This window comes from Phyllobates terribilis, unplaced genomic scaffold (genome assembly GCF_046119375.1).
Source record: "Phyllobates terribilis strain yellow unplaced genomic scaffold, ASM4611937v1 Scaffold_4__5_contigs__length_816908805, whole genome shotgun sequence".
Lineage (NCBI taxonomy): Eukaryota > Metazoa > Chordata > Amphibia > Anura > Dendrobatidae > Phyllobates > Phyllobates terribilis.
Window position 1 is genome coordinate 183127889 of NW_027362764.1, and position 26188 is coordinate 183154076.

Sequence of the window (26188 nt, forward strand, 5' to 3'; positions counted from 1 at the left end):
TACCAGATGCCCAGTCGGCACTACTTCTCAAAGAAAGGTGTGCCTGCGCTCCACCAGCATGTCGCACACAACATCACCGCTTCTTTGAGAAACTCTGTGTGTGACAGGGTGCATTTCACCACAGACACTTGGACGAGTAGGCATGGACAGGGGCGTTACATGTCGCTGACTGGGCACTGGGTAACTATGGTGACAGCAGGACAAGGGGCTGCTGTCCAAGTCTTGCCGTCCCCACGAGTTGTGCGTCAATCCTCTTTATGTCAAAGTTCCTCCACTGCTTCTGCCTCCTCAACCTCCTCTCGGTCTTCCACCTGCACCCAAAGCCTGTCTGGTCATGCCACAAGCTTTCTAACTGCGCAGAAGGGATCCTGCACACCTCCTTACTATTCTGGCAGTAGGGCTCAACATCATCAGGCGGTTTTTACATTGAAATGTCTGGGAAATGTGAGTCACACAGCTGAGGAGTTGTGGTCAGCTCTGGAGAACCAATTTCATGAATGGTTGTCTCCACTGGACCTGAAACCAGGGAAGGCCGTGTGCGACAATGCTGCAAACCTGGGTGCGGCCCTTCGCCGGGGCAATGTCACACACGTGCCTTGTATGGCTCACGTGTTGAACCTGGTTGTCCAGCAATTTTTAGTCCACTATCCCAGACTAGATGGCCTTCTGCAGAGGGCACCGTCGATGTGTGCTCACTTCCGCCGTTCGCATCCCGCAGCTCAGCGACTTACATCTCTACAGAAGTCGTTGGGCCTGCCACTTCACCGGCTAAAATGCGATGTGCCTACCCGGTGGAATTCAACTCTGCACATGTTGCAGCACCGACAAGCCCTGGTGCAATAGGTTCTGACGTATAGCCTGGGCCAACGAGATCCAGAGGTGGGGCAAATCACGCTGGAGGAGTGGTCTCAGATCAGGGACCTATGCACCCTTCTGCACAGTTTTGAAATGGCGACGAAGATGTTTAGTGCTGACGATGCCATTATCAGCATGACTATTCCGGTGATTTACATGCTGGAGCACATGTTAAACAGAATTCGGAGTCAGGTGGTGGCACAAGAGGAGGTGGAGGAAGTAGAGGAGGAGGAGTTGTATGCGGAAGGGCTAACATCTGCAAGGTCCAGACGGTCGGCAGCACCAAGGCGGCAGGCATGTGAGGGTGGGGGAGATGGTTTTACCAGGGCGCATGGTAGCAGCCAAACTAGTAAGGAAGGTGCAGGAGCCCAGGAAGAAGTGGAGGACGAACTGATGGAAGATTCATCAGATGAGGGAGACCTTGATCACATTTCTGTTGTGCGAGGTTGGGGGGAGAGGACAGAGGAAGGAAGCATGATTGTTACCTCGCCACCAACACAACAGGGACTTGGTGCTCCTGGATGCGCAACACACATGAGTGCCTTCTTGCTGCACTACCTGCAACATGACCCTCGAATTGTGAGAATTAGAAATAATCCTGACTACTGGGTTGCCACACTGTTAGATCCCCGGTACAAAAGTAAATTTGCAGAAATTATTCCTGCCATAGAAAGGGATGCACGCATGCAGGAGTATCAGCAGAGACTGTTGCAGAATCTTACATGTGTTTTCCACAAAATACCAGTGGTGCACGTAGTGAATCTCACAGTTCCAACTTGCCAACCGTGGGACTGTCAAGTGTTCAGCACTCAAACCGTAACAGAACCACAGTATCTGCTGGTAACATCAATTTTGCGGAATCATTTCACCACTTTTTTAGCCCATCCTTTGCAAGGCCACAGGAGACAAGAAGTCTGACACATAGTCAACGCCTAGAGACGATGGTACAGGAGTATCTCCAAGTAAACATTGAAGCCATGACTGTGTCACTGGACCCTTGCTCTTTTTGGGCTTCCAATCTGGATAAATGGCCAGAGCTAGCCACTTACGCCTTGGAGATCTTGTCATGCCCCGCAGCCAGCGTTCTGTCTGAACGTGTGTTCAGCGCTGCTGGTGGTGTGCTGACAGATAAGCGCACGCGGCTCTCCACTGATAATGTAGACAGACTCACGTTCATAAAGATGAACAAATCATGGATCCGAAACGACTTTTCTACCCCTGTGTCATCCTGGGGAGAGTAAAAGCTTGATGATTGGTTAAAATCACCCTACCAACCATTTTAAGCTTTCAAATTACTAATCATGTTTATCTGTATCTTGGCTGGAAAATAATTTGGGCTTTGTAGCAGTGTGCAGCACTGATTCTATTAGGCCATCTATAATAAGCTCCACCAGATTTAAAATTACTAATCATGTTTATCTGTATCTTGACTGGAAAATAATTTGGGCTTTGTAGCAGTGTGCAGCATTCATCCTATTAGGCCATCTATACTAAAGCTTCACCAGATTTAAAATTAATAATAATTTTTAGCTGCATCTAGCCCGGAAAATAATTTTGGGGCTCCGAGATGCGCAAGACACATAAGTGCCTTCTTGCTGCACTACCTGCAGCATGACCCTCATATTGTCAGAATTCGAAGTAATCATGACTACTGGGTTGCCACACTCTTAGATCCCCCAAACTTTTCGATCAACCTTTTCATTTAAATAAAGACCAAAAAATGGTCATTTTTGAAATTATAAGCATTAGCAGGTTGTTAGAAACTGAAATCAAACAGTTTTCAACTCAAAACTTTATTCTAGGTGATGTTACATTTTCACATAGGACCCCTTGTTCGAAAGGAGCTTCTGAACTCTCTCGTCCATTGAATTTGTCAGGTTTTGGATGGTTTCTGCTTCAATTGTTTTGCATGAGGACAGAATACCCTCCCAGAGCTGTTGCTTAGATGTGAACTGCCTCCCGCCATCATAGACACTCCTTTTAATGATGCTCCAAAGGTTCTGAATGGGGTAGAGGTCAGGGGAGCATGGGGGTCACACAATACGTTTGTCCCCTTTTATGCCCATATCAGCCAGAGATGCAGATGTTTTATGTGCAGCATGAGATGGTGCATTATCATGCAGAAAAATAATCTTGCTGTGAAATACACGGTTCTTCTTCTTGAACCATGGCAGGAAGTGCTGTTTGAGAAAATCCACATACATTATGGAGTTCATCTTTAGCGCCTTCAGGGATCCTAAAGGGGCCGACAATCTCTCTCCCCATGATTCCAGCCCAAAACATTACTCCACCTCCTCCTTGTTGGCGCTGTAGCCGTGTTTGCATGGGGTGTCCATCAACCAGCCATCCTCCACTCCATCCATCTGGACCATCGAGCGCTGCACGGCACTCATCCGTGAACAAAAGAGTTTTGAAATCAGTCTTCATGTAATGTTTGGCCCACTGGAGCCGTTTCTGCTTGTGTGAAGTGGATAGAGGAGGTCGACGGGATGGCGTATGCACAGCTGCAAACCTCTGAAGGATCCTGCATCTTGTTGTTCGGGGGACGTTGGAGGCACCAGCAGCTTCAAAAACTTGTCTGCTGCTATGACAAGGCTTTTTTGCCGCTGCTCTTTCAACCTGACGTAATTGCCTGTAGGAAAGAGTCCTCAATTTGCCCTTATCAGCACGCACACGTGTGTACTGTGAATCTGCTACATACTTCTTGATTGCCAAGACACTTCATCCTGATCATCTCACAATGTTGATTGTAGTCATGCCTTGACCTAAACACTCCACAATTTGTTGCTTCTCAGCAGCCGACACATCCTTTTTCTTTCCCATTTTGGCAGAAAATGTAGGCTGCTTAATAATGTGAGAGAGCCTTCTTTAGTAGTCTTGCCTTTCATTGGACACACCTGCCAAACTAATTAGCACAGGTGTCTGCAATTGCTTACAGTGATATAAAGAGCCCTGACACACATCACCATCAATGAGTTTAACTGACAAACAAACAAATTCTTCCCTTATCACTCCTAAACACTTTTTGCATAATAATTTGGAACACAGTGTACATGTGCTTTTCCACAAAACACCAGTGGTTCACGTAGTGAATCTTACAGTTCTAACTTGCCAACCGTGGTCTGTATGGAGTTGTTCAATAAAGGGCCCAAAATTAAGATAACATAGATGGGAGAGGTCTCTATGAATAGGAATTCCTAAGTATTTGATACCCTGTGAGGGCCAGGCAAAGGGAAAGTTGGACTGGATGGAATCCTATATGTATTTTTTTGGGAGGGAGACATCGAGGGCCTCAGACTTCGCTGCATTGATTTTAAAATTTGACCATGTAACAAAGTGATCTATTTCAGCCATAACAGCATGGATGGATATATGTGATTGAGTGATATATACTAGGACATCATCAGCAAATAGAGATTACTTGTACTCGGTGCCTCCCACCTCAATCCACCTAATATTGGGGTTATGGCGAATTGATGAGAGCAGGTGCTCCATCACTAGGATGTATAAGAGAGGGGACAGAGAACATCCCTGCCTTGCCCCATTGGTGATTGTGAAAGGTGATGAAAATGTTCTGACGCGCCCCCTGGGCCTTGGGACACCCGGAGCCGGACCCTTTTTGGTGGATGCTGGTGGTTGTAGTCTCCGTGGCGGCGACCCGGTTCCATGGCTCAGGGCGGTCAAACCAGTGGCGGAACTATTTATGTGGTTTTGATGTTTAAATGTCCGACTACGCCACCCGTGGATTGCGGTCAGAGTGAACCGCCGCTCCAGGGCAGACCGCTGAGGCTGGTGTTGTGGGTGCAGCAGAGCGTAGCATAACTCCCCACGGGAGGAGTATAGCCTCAGGGCAGTGTATGCGGAGGATGGGGGTGATGGTGCAGGGCAGCAGCAGTAACGACACGGAGTCAGTGATGCAGTCCAGGGCCTTTACTCACAGTTCTTATTATCCAGACCACGTCTGCAGGTAACGGCTGCCCACGTCGTACTGTGCTCACCAGGTGAGGGGCTCAGACAACTCCCAGATAACTTTGGAGCGCTTCACAGGACCCCCTTTGTGTGTCCTTTGTCTGGCCTTTCTTACCAACCCTTCTGTCCGGCTGCCTCGGGCCTCCTCTTGGTAAACTTGGCGCCAGTTTCCCTGACCCTATGTGGTGCCTTCCTAGCGGGTGTAGCGAGGGGCTGCGCCACATAAAATGTCACAGCCTCCTGTTTCTAGCTGAGGGTCGTTTCCTGCCTCCACTAGTTTCGGGGACCGGTCTCCCCCTTTGGCCTGACCCCTCCACGCAGGTGGATTCGGGCGTGCGGTGGCGACTCGCCCGTCCGCACCCCTGGGATCCCTTCGTTCCTCGTTCCTGGAGCCTTCTCCGCTCCTCTTCCTTCCTTCTCCCTCTTCCAGGCCTGGGCCTCTGTTACTAGGCCCGCCTCCGGAGCAGAGCTCATGCAGAGCCCCTGCTCCCTGCCACTTCTGCTCAGACTTCTCTGCACTGAACTAAGATGGTGCCCACCTTTTATACTCCCTTCTCAATGCACCCAGGAACTGCTTCCTCCCTGCTCCTGCACTACAGGGTTCCCCTTCCTCAGTGTTCCCTCCCCCCACTCCAGCCAGGGACAGGGACTGTCGTGCCCATCTCAGGGGCATATTGGTCGCCCCTCCCCACGGCAATGTGGTGTAATGCATGCAGGTGTCGGGTCCTGATCCACACTACATCCTTACCTGAGAGTGAGATATCACACCTCTGGGTGAGGTGCAATACCTCTGTAGCAACCGAGCCCTCAGGGTGCTACAGTTCCATTTATCTTCAGCCTAGGTGACGTATTGCGATACAGGGCCGTGATTTTGGCTATAAAAGGGTCCCCTAGACCCCTACCCCAAGCTTTTTAAGAGAATCATATATGGCGTGCCAGGAGACTCTATGGAATGCTTTCTCAGCATCCAACGAGAGTATCTAATTACAAATTTTTAACTGCACCTAGCCCAGGAAATACTTTGTGCCTAGTAGCAGTGTCTGCTAGTCAGCGGATTATCCCGGCTGTTAAGCAAGCTACACCACCTGTAGTTTGGACACTTAATTTTTTCAAAGGAAATGCTTCGGGACCACAGGATACTCAGTGAAGAGCATCAGGAGGCACCCCAAGGCATGGGGGCTGGGACTGGCAGTAGGATGCCTTGCGGTGGACAGCCGAGCTCGATCCTTATAAAAGCTTTTTAACTGCAGCAGCTTTAGTGGACGCTACTGGAGCTGGAATTACGCGGCTGCTGGCATGAGACTTGCCCTCCAATAGATCCTTGTAAATGGATTTAAAGTGTATTCATTCAAATTAGAGAGACAATTTAAATTAAAAAGCTTAGAGCTGCCTCCACCACAGGGGGGCTCGCTCGACCCACCAGCGGACAGGCACCAGTATTGGGAGAGGGGGGCTGGCCGTCAGGGTTCAGCGCGGCTCTGGCACAAACTCGGCGACGCGGAGGTGGCACGGGCAGGAGCGGACTGAACGTGTCGGCTTCTCACTTTTTGGATTTTAGAAGGGCATGACATGCCTATATCTGTGTCTCCCCCTCCTTTTACTCCTCCACCTCTTTTCTTTTCGCATGACTATATGTACTTGTCACTTTTCCATGTGTTAGTTGTGTCTTCTGAGCAGTTTGTCAGCTTTTGGACACCTTTGAAGGTGTTTTCTATGTGTTTCTATGTGTTTTTGTTTGCCTGCCATTGGTTTTAACGGTGTTCGAAGGTGTTCGACGAACAGTTCGGCGAACACACGGGTGTTCGACGAACCGAACCGAACTCGAACACTACGGGGGTGGCTCAACACTAGTCTCCACTGCTAGGCTGCCAGTAAAGGCCTTAAAGATGATAAGATAATGACATGGTCCCTTCTTCACCTGACCTAAACCCTATTGAGAACTTGTGGGCCCTTCCTTATCAGATAGCACTTGGCTGTGTCATACTAGGGGACAAAGCAGATCTGCAATTTTTTTCTCATGCCAATAATCATATCATGCGCACCCAGAGTCTATGGGTGTGTGAGACATCAAACTGCACTTGGATGTCATCTGAGTGCAGTCCAATATACAAGCACAGAGACAATCGAGAAGATGGAAAAATTAAGTTCTTCATCTTGCTCACACCTGTGCTGCACTTCTATCATGCAAGAAAATAGAATCACAATAAGATGGTACTTGGCTCAAACTTTGACAGTGTCATTTGCATAATTGACCCGGTTCTCTAGCAGGAGAGGCCTTCTGACTCCATCCTAATAGTTGCCCAATAACTATGCACACACAGATATTTTCCTAAGAAAGACAAAACCTCACTTTTTCTTTCTTAAACATTCAGGTTTCATATTGATTAATATTTTGGATTGACCGGCAGCACAGTAGTTGTTCAATAATAAAATGAATAATCAAAAATAGAAATTGCCTAATAATTCTGCACACAGTGTATACACTGAACTATATTATCCTAATGTCTGTAAAGCGCTGTGGAATTAATGGTGCTATATAAGCGTGTAAAATAAATAAATAAATCCTCTATTATGTAATAACTACACGGCACCGTTTCATGGTGATATCACCATAGCTAATTGTGATTGGCTGCCTTCTTACATGCTGTGTTTTCCCTTTGATCCACATGTCATTATTGAGGTCTGTAAATGGAGACACAATAGGGGTCTGAAACAGCAGTGAAAAAATAACGAATCCTTACATCTCATGCACACAGCCAGCTTACACATCTTTGGTGCTTTCACATACAACCTGGATCTTTAACCTGTGAAAACTTGGCAAAGAAATAAAATAATATTTTCCTACCATATCTGCGACTGAAAATGCAACGTGTCATGTCAGTTTGTATCTGTGGAAATTATGCAAATGTTATGGGAATTTTGTAAGATTTTTTTTACATTTATTGGGCATTACGATATACTGTACACTCTTTCCCCTGTATTATATTTAAAAAACTGCCGCATAGCTATGATGTATGAGGCCTTTTGATTTAGATTCACAGAGAATGGTTTTATGTAGTCTTTAAAGCTGTTTTTAACCAATGCCTCAGGAAGTTAACTCTATTTTTGCACAGACTCTTTAATGGGTTTGACCACTATTTTGATAATAATGAACTAATCGTAGGATTGCTGAATAACATCAAATCGGTGAGGGTACAAAACTGAGCTCTCCCACCGATCAGATGTTATCAGCTGCAGTAGCAGCCGAGTGTAAATAATGAACGGAATCAAAGAATACAGTTCCATACAATATTTGGAGGCCATTGTCAAGAACTGTAGCTCAGTTCCTATTCAATTAAACAAGTCCTCTTGGACCACCACTGGTCTGTTATCCTAAGTATAAGTCATCAATATCAAATTAGTAGACAACTGGTTAAATTTGCTAAAAAAAACAACATATAAAACTCTGCAATATGACTTCAAATGGTTCACAAATAGTCAGAGGTGCTAGAGGAAATCTTGGCGTGTAAGGGTTTATGATAGCAGAATGAATTGTGTAGTTTCTTATGTACTTTTTAGCCAAAGCCTCTAGTAGCTATCCCTATTGTTTGCGTAGATTCCTTAATTTGTCTAAAAACCCAGCACAAAATTGCTTTGTGTGAATAAGACGTTGTATGATTCACCAATGGTTAGAACTGCCCCAGAAAATATTGCGTTTTATGCAAAGCAGTGAACACTGTACATGTTTTTGCATCAATAAAAACTGCAATGTAGACATCAAAAGTGGCATGTCTGCACCAATTCTGCTTAATACCAATCTATTAATATAGATGTTATAAGTATGTCAAGTATGTTACGTACTCACTTCTCAAACAAAATACACCACAGTACCCTGAGGCTGTGATGGACTATGGTGGAGGGTATCAAGACTCATGGGCTTTCTTTATGAGTCCTATCAGCATTTCAAAGAGTTATTCCATATAACAACCTAAGATTTATTAATGGGATAGGTAGTAAGAGTTTGACCATTGGGTGAAACACTACTTAAATAGCATACCTGAGAAAGGGATTCTGGAGTTCCCCATTAAAATAGAGATTAATGGAACAATGGTGAACACACGTGACCGTTGTTTCACTTAAACACTGACTTCAATCTCAGGATGGGTGGAGATTCTAGAAATCAGACACTTAAGACCTAAATTGAGTATCATTCATAATATAAGTTATGGTGAGCTAACTCCATTAACTTACTTTTTACCTAAATCTGCTGAATCAGATCATAAAATACAATGTATCCCTAAGTTCTGTATATCCTGCTCTATCCTATGACTATGTGATATAAGGTTAGGTAGAATAGGAGACTTATAAAACAGAATTAACATATATTTTATGATGTGATGTTATTATGGTTATATAACTTATAAAACTGTCACTTAAAAACTTCTTTCAAGTCCATGAAAATGGTAAAAGAAATCGAAACAGTGAGAAAGATGAAAGAAATGTAAATGAATTCAAAAGGCAAAACTAGACAGATACAGCAGTTAAATAGCCAACAAAAAAAGAGATTATTGCTTAACCTGTTTTCTCAGAGCTGCCATTGATGGTATTAGTAGGGATGGAAGTGAAGATAGTCTTTGCGTTGTCCTTCGTAGCAACAGATTTCTGCTTAATTTTCATGGCTTCCAGTGCTTTGAGCTTCTTGGCATGTTTAGTGCCTTTGTAGTGGGCCGCAGCCTGGCTCTACAAAGGAGAACAAAGTGAACCATGCAATCAGGCTCATTTCTAAACTTGCAAATGCTGTATTACAACAAATACAGATGAGCTTTCAATAAAGGGTACCAAGCAATATTTACACAGTAAATCAAAAATACATTGTAAAATCACAAGTTCTTCCTCCTTTTTAAAGTAGGGAGATATTACTGCCTAACTTTTCATGCACAGAACTGTTTAACAAAATAATTGCTTTTTTGCTATTATAATGTAAACTACTTTTCCACTTAAAAAGGCATGCTAGGGAATCAATACATCAACACATATTGGAACTAAAACTGAAAGAAACAAATAAGTAATTTAGAAACATGGGAGTTTATTTGTATTATTTCATTTGAGTGAATATATAACCTCTTTGAATAAGGGCATATGAAAGAGCCACTAACATATACAAGTTAAAAAGTGCACTTATATAGTGTTCTGTTGCCCATGAACAACTATCTATCATATGATTTAGGCTATGTGCCCACGATGCAGAAATGCTCTGGATTTTTTCCTCAGCATTTCTGCATCTCCCTGGCAGAAAAAACTCATGCGGATTTTACATGCGTTTTTCTGCCAGGGACAAGCGTATGTCCCTCTTTTTCACATGCGATTTCGCATGCGGGTAGTCAAGCTCTTTTCCAAGGGATTTTAGCATCACTTGGAAAAGTGCTTGACAACTTCGTCACACTATATAAATCCATGAAACCGGCATGGATTTATATAGTATGACCAAGTTAATAGTCAAAAAGAATGGTAAAAAATAAAAAATAAACATTATATTCACCTTCTGATGGCCCCCGGTCTCCTTCTCAGGTGCGTCCGGTGTGTTGGGCGGCTCGCAGTGGTCTAAAAGGACCTTTCATGACGTCATTTAGTCATGTGACAGGTCACGCGACTGCCGACATCAATGGTCGGGTGACCTGTCAGATGACTAAATGACATCATGGAAGGTCCTTTTAGACAATCGAGAGCCGCGGGGGAGCCAGGACGCATCGCTGAGGAGACCAGGGGTCATCAAAAGGTGAGTATAATGTTTATTTTTTATTTTAAATTCTTTTTTTTACAGTTACTATGGTACCCGGGTCTAGAGGAGAGTCTCCTCTTCTCCAGACCTGGGTACCATCCTCACATTCAATCGCTTAATATCCGCATGTGCACATGTAGTGATGCGAATATTATGCGATTCAATGCAAGTCAATGGCGGTGAAAACCCCGTGATTACGCAAAATTAATGGTAGTGGATTTTTCCGCAATGATTATCCACAGCGGAAATTTCCACAGCATGTGCACAGCACATGCGGATTATCATTGGGGAACATTGCAGATCTTCTACCAAGCATTTTTAAGCGTTTCCGCGGCGGAATTGCCACAGCAGAAACGTTTAAAAAACGCATCATGGGCACACAGCCTTACAGTATTTAAAGAAACGTCCTTGCAGTCCACAGCTACACAGAGATTTCGCAGCTGCAGAAACAAGGAATTGACTGTCAGGAGCCATGAGTGTACTAGAGCTGCTGAATGTTAGCAGACCAATATCAGCTCTGCAGTGCAGGCAGGAGGCTGAATTTATCCTGCAACTATGATTAATATGCCAGCCCCAGTTACACAGGAATTCAGCAATAAAACAAATTGTAAAAATAAATTATAATGAATGAAAAAGAGTGGAAAAAATAAATAAAATTCAATGAAAAAAGAAAAATGCCACTCTTAGTCCAAAACTGTGTTTCTATCCCTCATCCTTACTAAAAAAAATTGATTTATAAAAATATTTCTGACAGAAAGAGGAACACAGTTTAACTGCTTCCTACTCTACAGTGACGTTCTCAAACATCACTGCAGAGTAATGTAGTTACATGCAATATCTATGTCTCTGACAGCCAGGATCCCCTAGAGAAGGCAGAGATGGTTTATTACTGTCTGTGCCTTCTCTGTCGTTGTATACACAGTGCTAAAAGAAGCTGTGTATGTTGTAATTGGAAACTTTGGTGGCAATTCCTACCCCATATAGTCCTTATGTGATTGACAGCTCTGCTATGCCGATGGCTGCATTTCTCTTGTAACTCGGATTAATATGCTATCCCCGTTTACAAAGAAAATAAGATGAAAATAAAAAAAAAATATATTGAAATGTCTCCTTCCTTCCAAAGGTCTTTTATTACCTTATGGGGGACATGATATGTAAAATAAATGAAAAAATAATATATATAAAAAAGCAATAAAAATAAAATGCAATTAAATGCCACTGTCATTCCAAATAGCTGGTACTAGCCCCACCCCAGTAAAAAAAAAAACAGGTCCGATATATAAAAATAATTGTTACAGAATGGGAAACAGATTTTTAAATGTAATTTAGAGGTCTTTTGTGATCATAAGTAAAAAAAAAAAAAAAATGATAAAAACACTTATTTCCCATATTTTCCCACTGACATTGCTTGATATCAGGAAAAAAAGACAATATAACAGTGACATAAAAATGAAGCCTCACGTATCACAAAATCTTTTCAAATTGTACATCTGAAAAAACTGAAAATGGCCCCATCTTGATCTGGTTAAAATGTATTTTAATGATTGCTTGTGGTCTCTAAACAAAAGCACCCAAAAATCAAATATATACGTATGTATATTTATATATAATATATATATATATATATATATATATATATATATATATATATATATATATATTACATATACGGTACAGACCAAAAGTTTGGACACTACATCTTGAAGCTCATCAAGAGAATGCCAAGAGTGTGCAAAGCAGTCATCAAAGCAAAAAGTGGCTACTTTGAAAAACCTAGAATATAAGACATATTTTCAGTTGTTTCACACTTTTTTGTTAAGTATATAATTCCACATGTGTTAATTCATAGTTTTGAGGCCTTCAGTGTGAATGCACAATTTTCATAGTCATGAAAATGCAGAAAAATCTTTAAATGAGAAGGTGTGTCCAAATTTTTGGTCTGTAATTTAAATCCAGGTCATTTGGAACAACCCCCCTTAATTCTGTTACAAAGAAGCAGTAGGGACAAAAACATTCAGAAATATACACAGAATGCTTTTAACCAGAGACATGTTGCTAATAATTATCATGTGCAGTACAGTAATACAAATCGATATATTCAGTTGATAAGTAATCAATATCTGTATGCAAAATATGGCGTGTACCCTTATTGAAGGAACACTGGATGGGTAATATAACACATTTAAGAATAACATAAATTAGAATCATGCACATTTTACAAATAAAATGCAACACAAACTGACAGAAAGAACATGTTCTGTTATTGCAAATTCAAAGATCTCTAAAAGAACTTTGTTGTATAAAGAAAGATAAGTGACTAAATGTCCTCATAGCATCAGCAACAATGTGAGCATCAAGGTTGCTTAGCATATAGAAAACTTGAAAGACTAACATCCACCTCATTGCAGTTTCTTTTTTTACTCTTTTTCATGTACTGGAGAGCAAACAATATACAACTTTTAAATGAACATTCTCATTCTGTAAGTAAAGATTATTTAATGTGTAATTGAAGCCTTTGCAAATTTCCCATACTACTACAGCATTCAAGATTCTATAATCTATGGTCATAGAAATTGACTAGAATCCTGTCCTGATCATATGTTGATCAATAATGTGCATCATTTGTTTTCTAGTAAGTTGTGTACTAGAGAACATCGAATCTTATGAAATTTGAATTTGCCAGGTTTGATTCATTTTTTAAAATAAATTTTCCAAAAATCCACATATCACAAATCGCAATACTGCAAAGTCTCCACATACCTTAAAAACTGTATGTAACATTTTTAGGTCTCCTTGGACTGTATCCTTTACATGATCAAAGCCTTAGTAATGAACTCACCATAGAAACGAATGGTAAACTGGTAATAACCAACAGCCTTAATAACAGACCACACGGAAAGACTTTACATTTTTTTAATGTTAAAACTGAGTCAAAAATTATACCTCAGTCATTTGTGATCAGGCAGGCTGTTCTTTGTAGAACACTGACTCAAACTGACAGTGTCGCTGTCAAATGTAACATCATAATGCTATTCCACCTTCACAAAAAGAAGAAATGCAAATCTCTGTACAGTTGCTTGTGACAAGCAAGAGCACCATCTCACTGACACTGAAGCTCAGATTTAAAGAAAAAAAATATATATATAAATATATATATATATATATATATATATATATATATATATATATATATATATATACAGTACAGACCAAAAGTTTGGACACACCTTCTCATTTAAAGATTTTTCTGTATTTTCTTGACTATGAAAATTGTACATTCACACTGAAGGCATCAAAACTATGAATTAACACATGTGGAATTATATACTTAACAAAAAAGTGTGAAACAACTGAAAATATGTCTTATATTCTAAGTTCTTCAAAGTTGCCACCTTTTGCTTTGATGACTGCTTTTTACACTCTTGGCATTCTCTTGATGAGCTTCAAGAGGTAGTCACCAGAAATGGTCTTCCAACAATCTTGAAGGAGTTCCCAGAGATGCTTAGCACTTGTTGGCCCTTTTGCCTTCACTCTGCGGTCCAGCTCACCCCAATCCATCTCGATTGGGTTCAGGTCTGGTGACTGTGGAGGTCAAGTCATCTGGCGTAGCACCCCATCACTCTTCTTCTTGGTCAAATAGCCCTTACACAGCCTGGAGGTGTGTTTGGGGTCATTGTCCTGTTGAAAAATAAATGATGGTCCAACTAAACGCAAACCGGATGGAATAGCATGCCGCTGCAAGATGCTGTGGTAGCCATGCTGGTTCATTATGCCTTCAATTTTGAATAAATCCTCAACAGTGTCACCAGCAAAGCACCCTCACACCATCACACCTTCTCCTCCATGCTTCATGGTGGGAACCAGGCATGTAGAGTCCATCCGTTCACCTTTTCTACGTCGCACAAAGACACGGTGGTTGTAACCAAAGATCTCAAATTTGGACTCATCAGACAAAAGCACAGATTTCCACTGGTCTAATATCCATTCCTTGTGTTCTTTAGCCCAAACAAGTCTCTTCTGCTTGTTGCCTGTCCTTAGCAGTGGTTTCCTAGCAGCTATTTTACCATGAAGGCCTGCTGCACAAAGTCTCCTCTTAACAGTTGTTGTAAAGATGTGTCTGCTGCTAGAACTCTGTGTGGTATTGACCTGGTCTCTAATCTGAGCTGCTGTTAACCTGCGATTTCTGAGGCTGGTGACTCGGATAAACTTATCCTCAGAAGCAGAGGTGACTCTTGGTCTTCCTTTCCTGGGGCGGTCCTCATGTGAGCCAGTTTCTTTGTAGCGCTTGATGGTTTTTGCAACTGCACTTGGGGACACTTTCAAAGTTTTCCCAATTTTTCGCACTGATTGACCTTCATTTCTTAAAGTAATGATGGCCACTCGTTTTTCTTTACTTAGCTGCTTTTTTCTTGCCATAATACAAATTCTAACAGTCTATTCAGTAGGACTATCAGCTGTGTATCCACCAGACTTCTGCACAACACAACTAATGGTCCCAACCCCATTTATAAGGGAAGAAATCTCACTTATTTAACCTGACAGGGCACACCTGTGACGTGAAAACATTGCCGGTGACTACCTCTTGAAGCTCATCAAGAGAATGCCAAGAGTGTGCAAAGCAGTCATCAAAGCAAAAGGTGGCTACTTTGAAGAACCTAGAATATAAGACATATTTTCAGTTGTTTCACACTTTTTTGTTAAGTATATAATTCCACATGTGTTAATTCATAGTTTTGATGCCTTCAGTGTGAATGTACAATTTTCACAGTCATGAAAATACAGAAAAATCTTTAAATGAGAAGGTGTGTCCAAACTTTTGGTCTGTACTGTATATATATATACATATTGGGATGTCTTGCTGCTTTCAAGTACTTTGAGAAGAAAGAAAAATGTGTAAAGGACACATCCCCTGCTCTCCTGTCTGTATATTCTTTTGCTTCCTCCTCTGTCCAGGAGCTGTGGTATGATAGCAAAGGCACATTTATAAGATTATCTCAGAACAGGAACATTTTATTTAAACACATCCAATATTATTCCAAGATCTGTTGATTAAAATGAACTTTTGTTCATGGGAAAACCCCTTTAAGTTGCTCATGCATTGAGAGTGAAAAATCAATCCAGGAGGAGAAAAAAAGCAAATTTTTCTGATAACATAATATACAAATTTGGTTATTTTCATGTGCACTGTTGATCAATGAAATAAAAAAAATAATACTTTTTAATTCACCTACTTCTTAACCCCTTCACAACCAAGCCTGTTTTCATCTTCCTGACAAAGTCAAATTTTACAATTCTGACCAGCTTCATTTTATAAGTTAATAACTCTAGAATGCTTCAACGTATCCCAGTGAATCTAAGAATGTTATTTTTGTAACATGTTGCACTTCATGTTAGTAGTAAATTTTTATTAATATCATTTGCGTTTATTTATGAAAATTAGAAAATTTGACAAAAAAGTGAAAATTTTGCAACTTTGAATTTTTATGCTCTTAAACTAGATAGTTATACCCTGCAAAATAGATAATAAATAACCACATGTCTGCTTTACATCAGAATAATTTTTTACAAATATTTCTTTTGTTAGGAACTTAGAAGGTTTAAAAAAGTTTATCAGCAATGTTTCATTTTTCCAACAAAATGTACAAAACCATTTTTTTTAGGAACCACATAACATTTAAAGTGACTTTGAAGGGTCTATGTAACAGAAAATACCTTGTTAAAAACTGCACCCCTCAATGTGCTCAAATCCTCATGGAAGAAGTTTATTAACCTTTCAGGTACTTCACAGGAATGAAAGCAATGTGGATGGAAAAAATTAACATTTTAATTTTTCGCACAAAAATGTTGCTTTAATTTTGAAAACTAAACCCCTCAAGGAATTTATCTAGAGATGTAGTGAGCACCTGGAACCCACAGGTGCTTCACATACTTTTATAATGATGAGACAGTTAAAATTAAAACATACACTTTTGCCACAAAAATGTTGCATTTGCCCCACTTTTTTCATTTTCACAAGGGTAACAAGTGTAAATGGACTACTAAGATTCTTGTGCAATTTCTCCTGAGCACACCGACACCCCATATGTGGTGGAAAACTAGTGTTTGGGTGCATGTCAGGACTGCAGGGAAGGAGCACCATTTGACTTTTAGAGTGCAACATTGGCTGGAATAGTTACCTGATGCCATGTCGCATTTGCAAAGCCCCTGATGTGCCTAAACAGTGGAAACCTCACACAAGTGATCCAATTTTGGAAACTATACCCCATAAAGAAGTTATTTAGACATATAGTGAGCACCTTCATCACACAGAATTTTCCAACATTGAGATGTGAAAATAAAAAAATACATTTTTCCCACAAAAATGTTGCTTTAGCCCCAAATTTTTCATTTTCACAAGGGTAACAGGAAAAAGTGGACCATTTAATTTGCTTTGAAATTTCTTCTGAGTACACTGATACACAATATGTGGTGGAAAACTACCGTTTGGGCACAAGGCAGGACTTGGAAGGGGAGGAATGCTACTTAAATTTTTTGGGCACCATTTTGTCTTGAATAGATTGTGGAAACCATGTCCCATTTGAAGAGCCCATGAAATTCCAAAACAGCAGAAACCCTCACAAGTGACCACAGTTTGAAAACTACACCTCTCAAAGAATTCATTTAAGCATGTAGTGAGCAATTTTAACTCTCAGGCGATTCACAGACTTGTATAACATTGGGCTGAGTAAATTAATAATTACATTCTACTCCACTAAAATGTTGCTTTGGCCCCAAGTTTTTATTTTTCAAAAGGGGTAATAGGAGAAAATGAAAGGTACAATTTGTTGAGCAATTTCTCCTTAGTATGCCAATACCCAATGTGTGGTCAAAAACTACTTTTGAGGCACAGTGCACAGCTCAGAAGTGAATGAGCGCCATGTTGGAGTACAGATTTTGCAAGAAAGGTTTGAGGGCACCGTGTAACATTGGCAGAGACCCTGAGGTGCCATAAAAGCAGACCCCTATAAGTGACCCCACTTTACAAACTACACCCCTCAATTAATTCATCTAGGTGTGCAATGAGCATATTGACATCACATGTGCCTGACAGAATTTTATACCATTGAATTGTGAGGAAAGAATAATTACATTTTTACCACTAAAATGTTGTTTTAGCCCCAAGATTTCAATTTTTATAAGGGCTAATAGGAAAAAATGGACCACAATTTGGTGCAATCTCTCCTGAGAGCAACAATACCCTACATGTAATTGGGAACTACTTTCCAGGCACAGTGCAAAGCTCGGAATGGAAAATATTATAGTGCAGATTTTGCTGGTAGGGCCAGGGGATGCCTTGTCACATTGGCAGAGCCCCTGAGGAGCCAGAACAGTAAATCCTCCTATAAGTAACCACATTTTACAAACTACACCTCTCAATGAATTCATATAAGAGAGCAATGATCATATTGACCCTATGGGTTTGTCACAGAATTTTGTATCATTGGACGGTGAAGAAAAAATAATTACATTTTTACTACAAAAAATATTTTTGCCCAAGATTTTACATTTTAACATGGGGAAATAGGTAAAAATAGCACCAAAATTTGTCACACAATTTCTGCTGAATGTGGCAATACCCCAAATGTGGCTGTATAGTACTGCTTAGCCACACAGAGAGACTAGGGAGGGAAGGAGCGACATTTTGACTCTTGGAGAACAAATTTTCATAGTTTGCGGACACCTTATACAGAGACTCTAAGTGCCAGAAGAGCAGAATCCCCCCTCAAGTGACTGACCACATTGTGGAAATTATACCCCTTTTGGAATTCATCTACAAATGTAGTGACAATTTTGACTCAATGGGTGTTTTCTAGAGACATGCAGCAGTGGATGTTGCTGAATGAAAATTGCACATTTGCCATTTTAATGGCCATACATTGTAGTGCCCAGTACTTTGTAGTGCCCACACATTGTGCCCAGCTCATGCACATCCTGTAAATCAGGAAGGCTCTCATAGCTACAGAAATGGCAAACATATGGACAGTAAATATGGTTTAGGCACACTATGTGGCTCAGAATAGAGGGGAGCATTTGGATTTGGGAGCGCAAATTTTGCTGTAATTATTTTTGCTGGTGAGCCATAGTACTTTTCCAGAGCCTTTGTGCTACAAGTAACATGGACAGTAGACAGATGACAGAAGTGAGTGTTTTTTTTAGTGGATTGAGTTGAAGCTTTTATTTGGGACATTTTACATAACATTTTAGATCACATTTATCCAGCACTATACGCTGCACACTTACATCGGGGTTTCCATTTAAATCTCCATTCACTATAATAAGCCAGCAGAGTTACTCTGGACTCCATTTGGCCTCTGTTCGGCACTGTTCATCTTTTCAGATGTACATAAAACAATGGCTGACTGCGCTTTTGTGCACATCTAAAAAGATGCTTAAAAAGATTGACAACACTGGATCATAGGCCAGACAGAGTCCAAAGTGACTCCATCTGCCTCATTATAGGGAACATTCCATCAGGGGTTCCATCTGAATAACATATTATAGAGACTTACACAGAAACCCTGATGTAAGCGCTCAGCGTAGAGCGCAGAATAAATGTGAGCTGAGCCTTACTTCTATCTGTGGGAGGCAGAATAAACAATTCAACAACAGTTCAAGAATTTTTTATTTATTTTTCCTTGTGCGGTATAAGTAATAAGACGGATTTATTCTTCGGGTCAGTACAATTACTATGATACCACATTTATATATTTTTTTATGTTTAGCTACTATCACACACTAAAAAAATTTTTTTGAAAAAAGAATTGTTTTTGCATCGCTATATTCTGAGAGCTATAGCTTTTTATTTTTTCACTGACGGTGTTGAATGGGGGCTTGTTTTTGGCAGGACAAAATGATGTTTTAAATTTACATGTGACTTTTTGATCGTGTTTTATACCACTTTTTGTTTAGCTGTATTATGAAAAAGCATAGTTTTTTGCCACTTTTATTTTACAGTGTTCACTCAAGGAGTTAAAAGAAGTTACATTTTTATAGATTGAGTCGTTCTGGTCACGGCAATACCAAATATGTGTACTTTTTTTTAGCTTTTTTTGTTTTTATATAAATTTATGTACTGTATTTATTGTTACAATAATTTTTTTTCATTTTTGTTCTTTAATATTTTTAGAATTTTTTTTACTTAGTCCCTCTATGGGACTTTAACATTTATTACTCTGATCACTGGTTTAATGCATTGCAATGCATTATAGCTTTCATTGTTACACTGACAAAATACATTGTAGACCATGCTCCTGGCATGATCTAATTGGCCACTGTTGCTGGCAGATCTGGGGGTTCTCATTTGTCATGACTGCCATCGGCAACCTGAAATTACATTGCAGGGGTGTGAATTTGGTGGGAGAGTGGGCCCATTTTTTCTCCCAGCCTTCCAAATGCTGTGATTGCTATTGGTCGCGGCATTTGGAGAGTTGAACAGCTGGAGGCAGTGCTGACACTGCCCCTGGCTGTAAGAGTCAGAGCTTAGCTATCACTTAAGCCAAGATCCCTGCAGCGATCATGTGGACACAGCTCCTGTGCCCACACGATTGACAAAGCATTCCTGTTAGGCGCTGGGTGGTTGCTGGATCTGAAATGGGTTCAGAATCTTCAGTGGATTCTGTGGTCTCCCATTCTAGTACAGCCAGGGCTGATGCTGCACAGCATCACCATCAGTCCCAACGCCTAGCTAGAGCACGAGATGCACAAGTTGTATCTCGGGTGTTTGTGCCTAGCAGTATGAAGTATAGGTTGCGGAGGGAGTCAGGGCTCCATCAGCCTAAGTCAAAGATGCATCGCACTGAGCATGCTCGTGACATGGCGGACCGTGATTGGTGGTTCGGGACCCAGCTGATCCGGTGACCTGGCACCGCCTGATTGGTCACGGGTGACGTCACCAATGGTACGATGGTGGGCAGGGCTTAATCTTAAAAGGCCCGCCCACAAACATGGCGGCGCACTCTGATCTTTGAGCAGTGATGGTGTTGTGTGGACGCTTGGCCTTTGAGCTCCACGTGTGCTTTTAGTGGAAATAGGCAGGTTAGTGGAAATAGGCAGGTAGCTTCGTCGTACAGACTGGCTCCGACTAGGGGGTCGCTATACAGCCCGAGCAGTCTGCAGATGCCCTATTCCCTGTACCGCCTGTGAACCACGTGGAGTGATTCTCCTCAGTCCGGTAGCACGCCGGCTGAGAGCACTTACACGCCGGCGTGAGTCACACACGCATCCTAGCGCCAACTTTGTAGTCCCTGTGCTGCAACAGGACTACAGATACTTTATTTATCTCACATCTCTCATGAAGTTAACGGAGATAGTGCAGATTCCTATTCCCGCTCCGGTATGCTGTAACATGGAGGAGATTGTTATTTAAGTTGGCTATTTCTTTCTAACCCGGAAGGTGTTTGGCCGCAGTCCACCAGGCTGCATTGTGGACCCCAGGGTTCGGTTGCGTTCCATTATAATAAAGTTGTTTGCAACCGTCCCCTTAACAATTCCGGTACGTCCATTTGCAGGAACACATTTAACATAAGGATGTGCCTCTATGTCCAATGTCAGAAAGGGGTTAAAAGAGAATATTTATCTAAAGTAATGGTTGGGAATCTTTCTTTTCAGAACTGATGCAATTTATTACTTTTTCATAACAGTTTTCTGTATCCTGAATAATTTGGTTCCAGATTTTTAGTACTCATCAGTGTGGGATATGGAAGCTTAAACTTTATAAAATATAGGAAAGCAACCAGAAAGGTTAATCAGAAAGGTATGCTAATATGTCAAACATTTGTACTTTTCATTTTAGGTAAGTAGATAGAATAGGATAGGCTGAATCTGTGATAATCTAGATGTACAATTGGTACGGAAAGTATTCAGACCCCTTTAAATTTTTCACTCTTTGTTTCATTACAGTCATTTGGTAAGTTCATTTTTTTTTCTCATTAAAGTACACTCTGCACCCCGTCTTGACTGAAAAAAAACAGAAATGTAGAAATTTTTGCAAATTTATTAAAAAAGAAAAACTGAAATATCACATGGTCATAAGTATTCAGACCCTTTGCTCAGTATTGAGTAGAAGCACCCTTTTGAGCGAGTACAGCCATGGGTATTCTTGGGAATGATGCAACAAGTTTTTCACACCTGGATTTGGGGATCATCTGCCATTCTTCCTTGCAGATCCTCTCCAGTTCAGTCAGGTTGGATGGTGAATGCTGGTGGACAGCCGTTTTCAGGTCTCTCCAGAGATGCTCAATTGGGTTCAGGCCAGGGCTCTGGCTGGGCCAGTCAATAATGGTCACAGATTTGTTCTGAAGCCACTCCTTTGTTATTTTAGCTGTATGCTTAGGGTCATTGTCTTGTTTGAAGGTGAACTTTCGGCCAAGTCTGAGGTCCAGAGCACTCTTGAAGAGGTTATCTCTGTACTTGGCCGCATTCATGCTTCCTTCAATTGCAACCAGTCATCCTGTCCCTGCAGCTAAAAAACACCCCCATAGCATGATGCTGCCACCACCATGTTTCACTGTTGGGATCGTATTGGGCAGGTGATGAGCAGTGCCTGGTTTTCTCCACACATACAGCTTAGAATTGTCACCAAAAAGTTCTATCTTCGTCTCATCGGACCAGACAGTCTAATTTCTCATAGTCTGGGAGTCCTTCATGTGTTTTTGAGCAAACTTTGTGCTGGCTTTCATAGGTCTTGCACTGAGGAGAGGCTTTCGTCTGGCCACTCTGCCATAAAGGCCTGACTGGTGGAGGGCTGCAGTGATAGTTGACTTTGTGGAACTTTCTCCCATCTCCAAACTGCATCCCACGATTGCTCATTTAGACTGGACGGCCAGGTCTAGGAAGACTTCTGGTGGACCCAAACTTCTTCCATTTAAGGACTATGGATACCACTGTGCTCTTAGGAACCATGAGTACTGCAGAAATTCTTTTGTAACCTTGGCCAGATCTGTGCCTTGTCACAATTCTGTCTCTGAGCTTCTTGGGCAGTTCCTTTTAGCTCATGATTCTCATTTGGTCTGACATGCACTGTGAGCTGTGAGGTCTTATATAGACAGGTGTGTGCCTTTCCAAATCAAGTCCTATCAATTTAATTAAAAACAGCTGAATTCCAATGAAGGAGTAGAACCATCTCCACCCCTAACCATAATGTATACCTACTTGCTTTTTGGATTTAGAATAAAAATAATGAATTTCATGACTCCACCTATTAAACAGAAATGAAGATATAATCATGGTGTATAAGTTTCTTCTGTAATGCAATGCTACAATACACATTGCTACAAGCACTGATTTTTAGATCCTTTATCTGAAGTGTTTAAAATAAATAAAAATAACATTTCATCCTTTGGAGCAAAATCTGTTTGTGTTATCCCTATTTATGAGATGTAAATGACAGCTAACGAATAAGAACCAAACAGGAAATCACTTGCATAATAAGATGCTCATCATTAATCACGCCCTACATATACCTTACACTGAATGAATCTGTATTCATTATTTCCAAACGGTAATCAAAATGTAATCTATCAGTCTTTTCCACAAATTAATGTAAATTGTTTTAAGCAAGCATCAGCAGCAAGTTGATTACCCTTTTCGGCTGTGATGCAAAGTGATAGTTATATTATGCTATGTCCTATTGTCTAAATGATTGGTGAATTAAGTGACATTTAAGCTCACTAATAATTCATCACTCATTCCAATATAGTTTTCATAGCATTTCATCAAATTTTAAAATAGAACATGAACAAATGACATTTTTTTATGCAAAATGTTAACATTGTTTTATCATTTAAAACTGGGTAAAAAATTAGGTAAGGTAAAAAATTGACCAGCACTGTCTCTAGCAAGATATGGGGTACTGCTTTCTTCCCATGAGACCAAGATGTTAAATTAGAGATGAATATACAATTAACAGTGTGCACAGTGTTGCAATATCTAGTTATTCAACTGTAAAAAAAAAAGCTGCCATCTGTCTTTAAGCCACCTGCTCTTCATAGATAATGTGATTACTCCGTTGATACTATCCCAGTCTACATAGAAAAGCTGCATTGTAAAATACAGAAAATAGAGAAAATAGGGATAAGGTAAAAAAACAGTGAAAAATTTTAAGTCACATACCTGATTTAAATTATTCATCATTCTCTAATGGAATTATTATTATTTGTTAAGTAGTCTAGGACAAGTGTGTGAGTTGTAGTGGTCAATATGTAGTCTATGGCAGGGTTCCCCAACTCCAGTCCTCAAGGCCCACCAACAGGTCATGTTTTCAGGATTTCCTTAGTATTGCACAGGTGATGGAATTATTGCCTGTGCAGGTGATGCAATTATCACCTGTGTAATACTAAGGAAATCCTGAAAACATGACCTGTTGGTGGGCCTTGAGGACTGGAGTTGGGGAACCCTGGTCTATGGGGCAGTTTCCCCGAAAATTACAAAGCTAAGAAATGGCTGAAAAGTATCCTTAGTAATTTGACTTATAATGATTCTAGTCCTGCAATTTCACAACTGATTGATAACTAGAGTAGTTACATTGTACAAATAATTAGAAAAAAAGCTGATCTTTCGAAATTTGGATTTGCCAGGTTCACCAACTTTCTCAAATTAAATTGTGTCAAATAGATTCATTGCAAATTACACTAATGAAAAGCTACTAATTGCTAAGAAAATGGGAGAGAGAGCTAGAAATACATCAAATCAGCACCGCAGGGTTTAACCCCTTAAGGACCCTGGGATTTTCTGTTTTTGCATTTTCGTTTTTTGCTCCCCTTGTTCCCAGAGCCATAGCATTTTTATTTTTTGGTCAATATGGCTGTATGAGGGCTTATTTTTTGCAGGACAAGTTGTATTTTTGAACAACATTACTGGTTTTACCATATCGTGTATGGGAAAATGGGAAAAAATTCCAAGTGCGGTGAAATTGCAAAAAAAGTGCAATACCACAGAAATTTTTTTTTATTTTTTTTACCACGTTCACTGAATGCTAAAACTGACCTGCCATTATTATTCTCCAGGTCATTATGAGTTCGTAGATACCAAACATGTATAGGTTCTATTTTATTTAAGTGATGAAAAAAAAATCCAAAGTTTGCTTAAAAAAAAAAAAAAAAAAAAAAAGGCGACATTTTCCAAGACCCGTAGCGTCTCCATTTTTTGTGATCTGTGGCCGGGTGAGGGATTATTTTTGTGCCGAGCTGAAGCTTTTATTGATACCATTTTGGGGTAGATCTGATGTTTTGATCGCCCATTATTGCATTTTATTGCAATGTTGTGGCAACCAAAAAACGTAATTCTGGCGTTTCGAATTTTTTTTCTCGTTAAGCCGTTTATCGTTCGGATTAATTATTTTTTTCTTTTTTTTATATTGATAGATTGGGGCGATTCTGAACGTGGTGATACTAAATATGTGTATGTGTTTTTTTTATTATTCTATTTTGAATGAGGCAAAAGGGGGGTGATTTAAACTTTTATATTTTTTTAATTTTTTAAATATTTTGAAAACTTTTTTTTACACTTCTTGCTTGCTTCTATAGTCTCCGTAGGAGACTAGATGCAGCAACTTTCTGATCGTCTCTACACTGTGTTCCAAATTAATATGCAAATAATATTTTCTCAGATTTTCCCAAATTACCTATATGAATTGCAGTCATTGTAATTTTCCAGTCAAATAACTATTAGAGTACAATTGAAAGGTTTTTGTACAAACTGCCTATGATAACAGTATATTTTAAAAAAAATAAAAAACTCAAACTGCACTCAAAATGCATCTTCCAAATTATTATGCACAGCAGAGTTTTCAACCTTTCATTTTAATAAAGAACAAAAAAATGGTCATTTTTGAAATTATAAGCATTGGCAGATTATTACAAACTGAAATCAAACAGTTTTCAACTCAAAACTTTATTCTAGGTGATGTTACATTTGCACATAGGACCCCTTGTTCGAAAGGAGCTTCTGAACTCTCTTGTCCATTGAATTTGTCAGGTTTTGAAAGGTTTCTGCTTTAATTGTTTTGCATGAGGACAGAATACCCTCCCAGAGCTGTTGCTTAGATGTGAACTGCCTCCCGCCATCATAGACACTCCTTTTGATGATGCTCCAGAGGTTCTCAATGGGGTTGATGTCAGGGGAGCATGGGTGCCACACCATAAGTTTGTCCCCTTTTATGCCCATAGCAGCCAGAGATGCAGATGTGTTATGTGCAGCATGAGACGGGGCATTATCATGCATGAAAATGATCTTGCTGCGGAATGCACGGTTCTTCTTCTTGAACCATGGAAGGAAGTGCTGTTTGAGAAACTCAACATACATTATGGAGTTCATCTCTATCCCTTCAGGGATCCTAAAAGGGCCGACAATCTCTCTCCCCATGATTCCAGCCCAAAACATTACTCCACCTCCTCCTTGTTAGCGCCATAGCCGTGTTTGCATGGGGTGTCCATCAACCAGCCATCCTCCACTCCATCCATCTGGACCATCAAGATCATTTCATGCATGATAATGCCCCGTCTCATGCTGCACATAACATATCTGCATCTCTGGCTGCTATGGGCGTAAAAGGGGACAAACTTATGGTGT

The 26188-nt window shown here is 40.5% G+C and overlaps 1 protein-coding gene across 3 annotated transcripts in view; it reads right to left on the reverse strand.

Moving 5' to 3' along the window:
* The window catches only part of ZNF385D (zinc finger protein 385D), a 620390-nt gene that overhangs the window by 223070 nt on the left and 371132 nt on the right, over positions 1-26188 (reverse strand). For all 3 annotated transcript variants that reach the window (XM_073677967.1, XM_073677968.1, XM_073677969.1), the window contains one exon: positions 9381-9543. In XM_073677967.1, coding sequence (XP_073534068.1) covers positions 9381-9543 — 163 coding nt within the window. The remainder of the gene's footprint in view (positions 1-9380; positions 9544-26188) is intronic.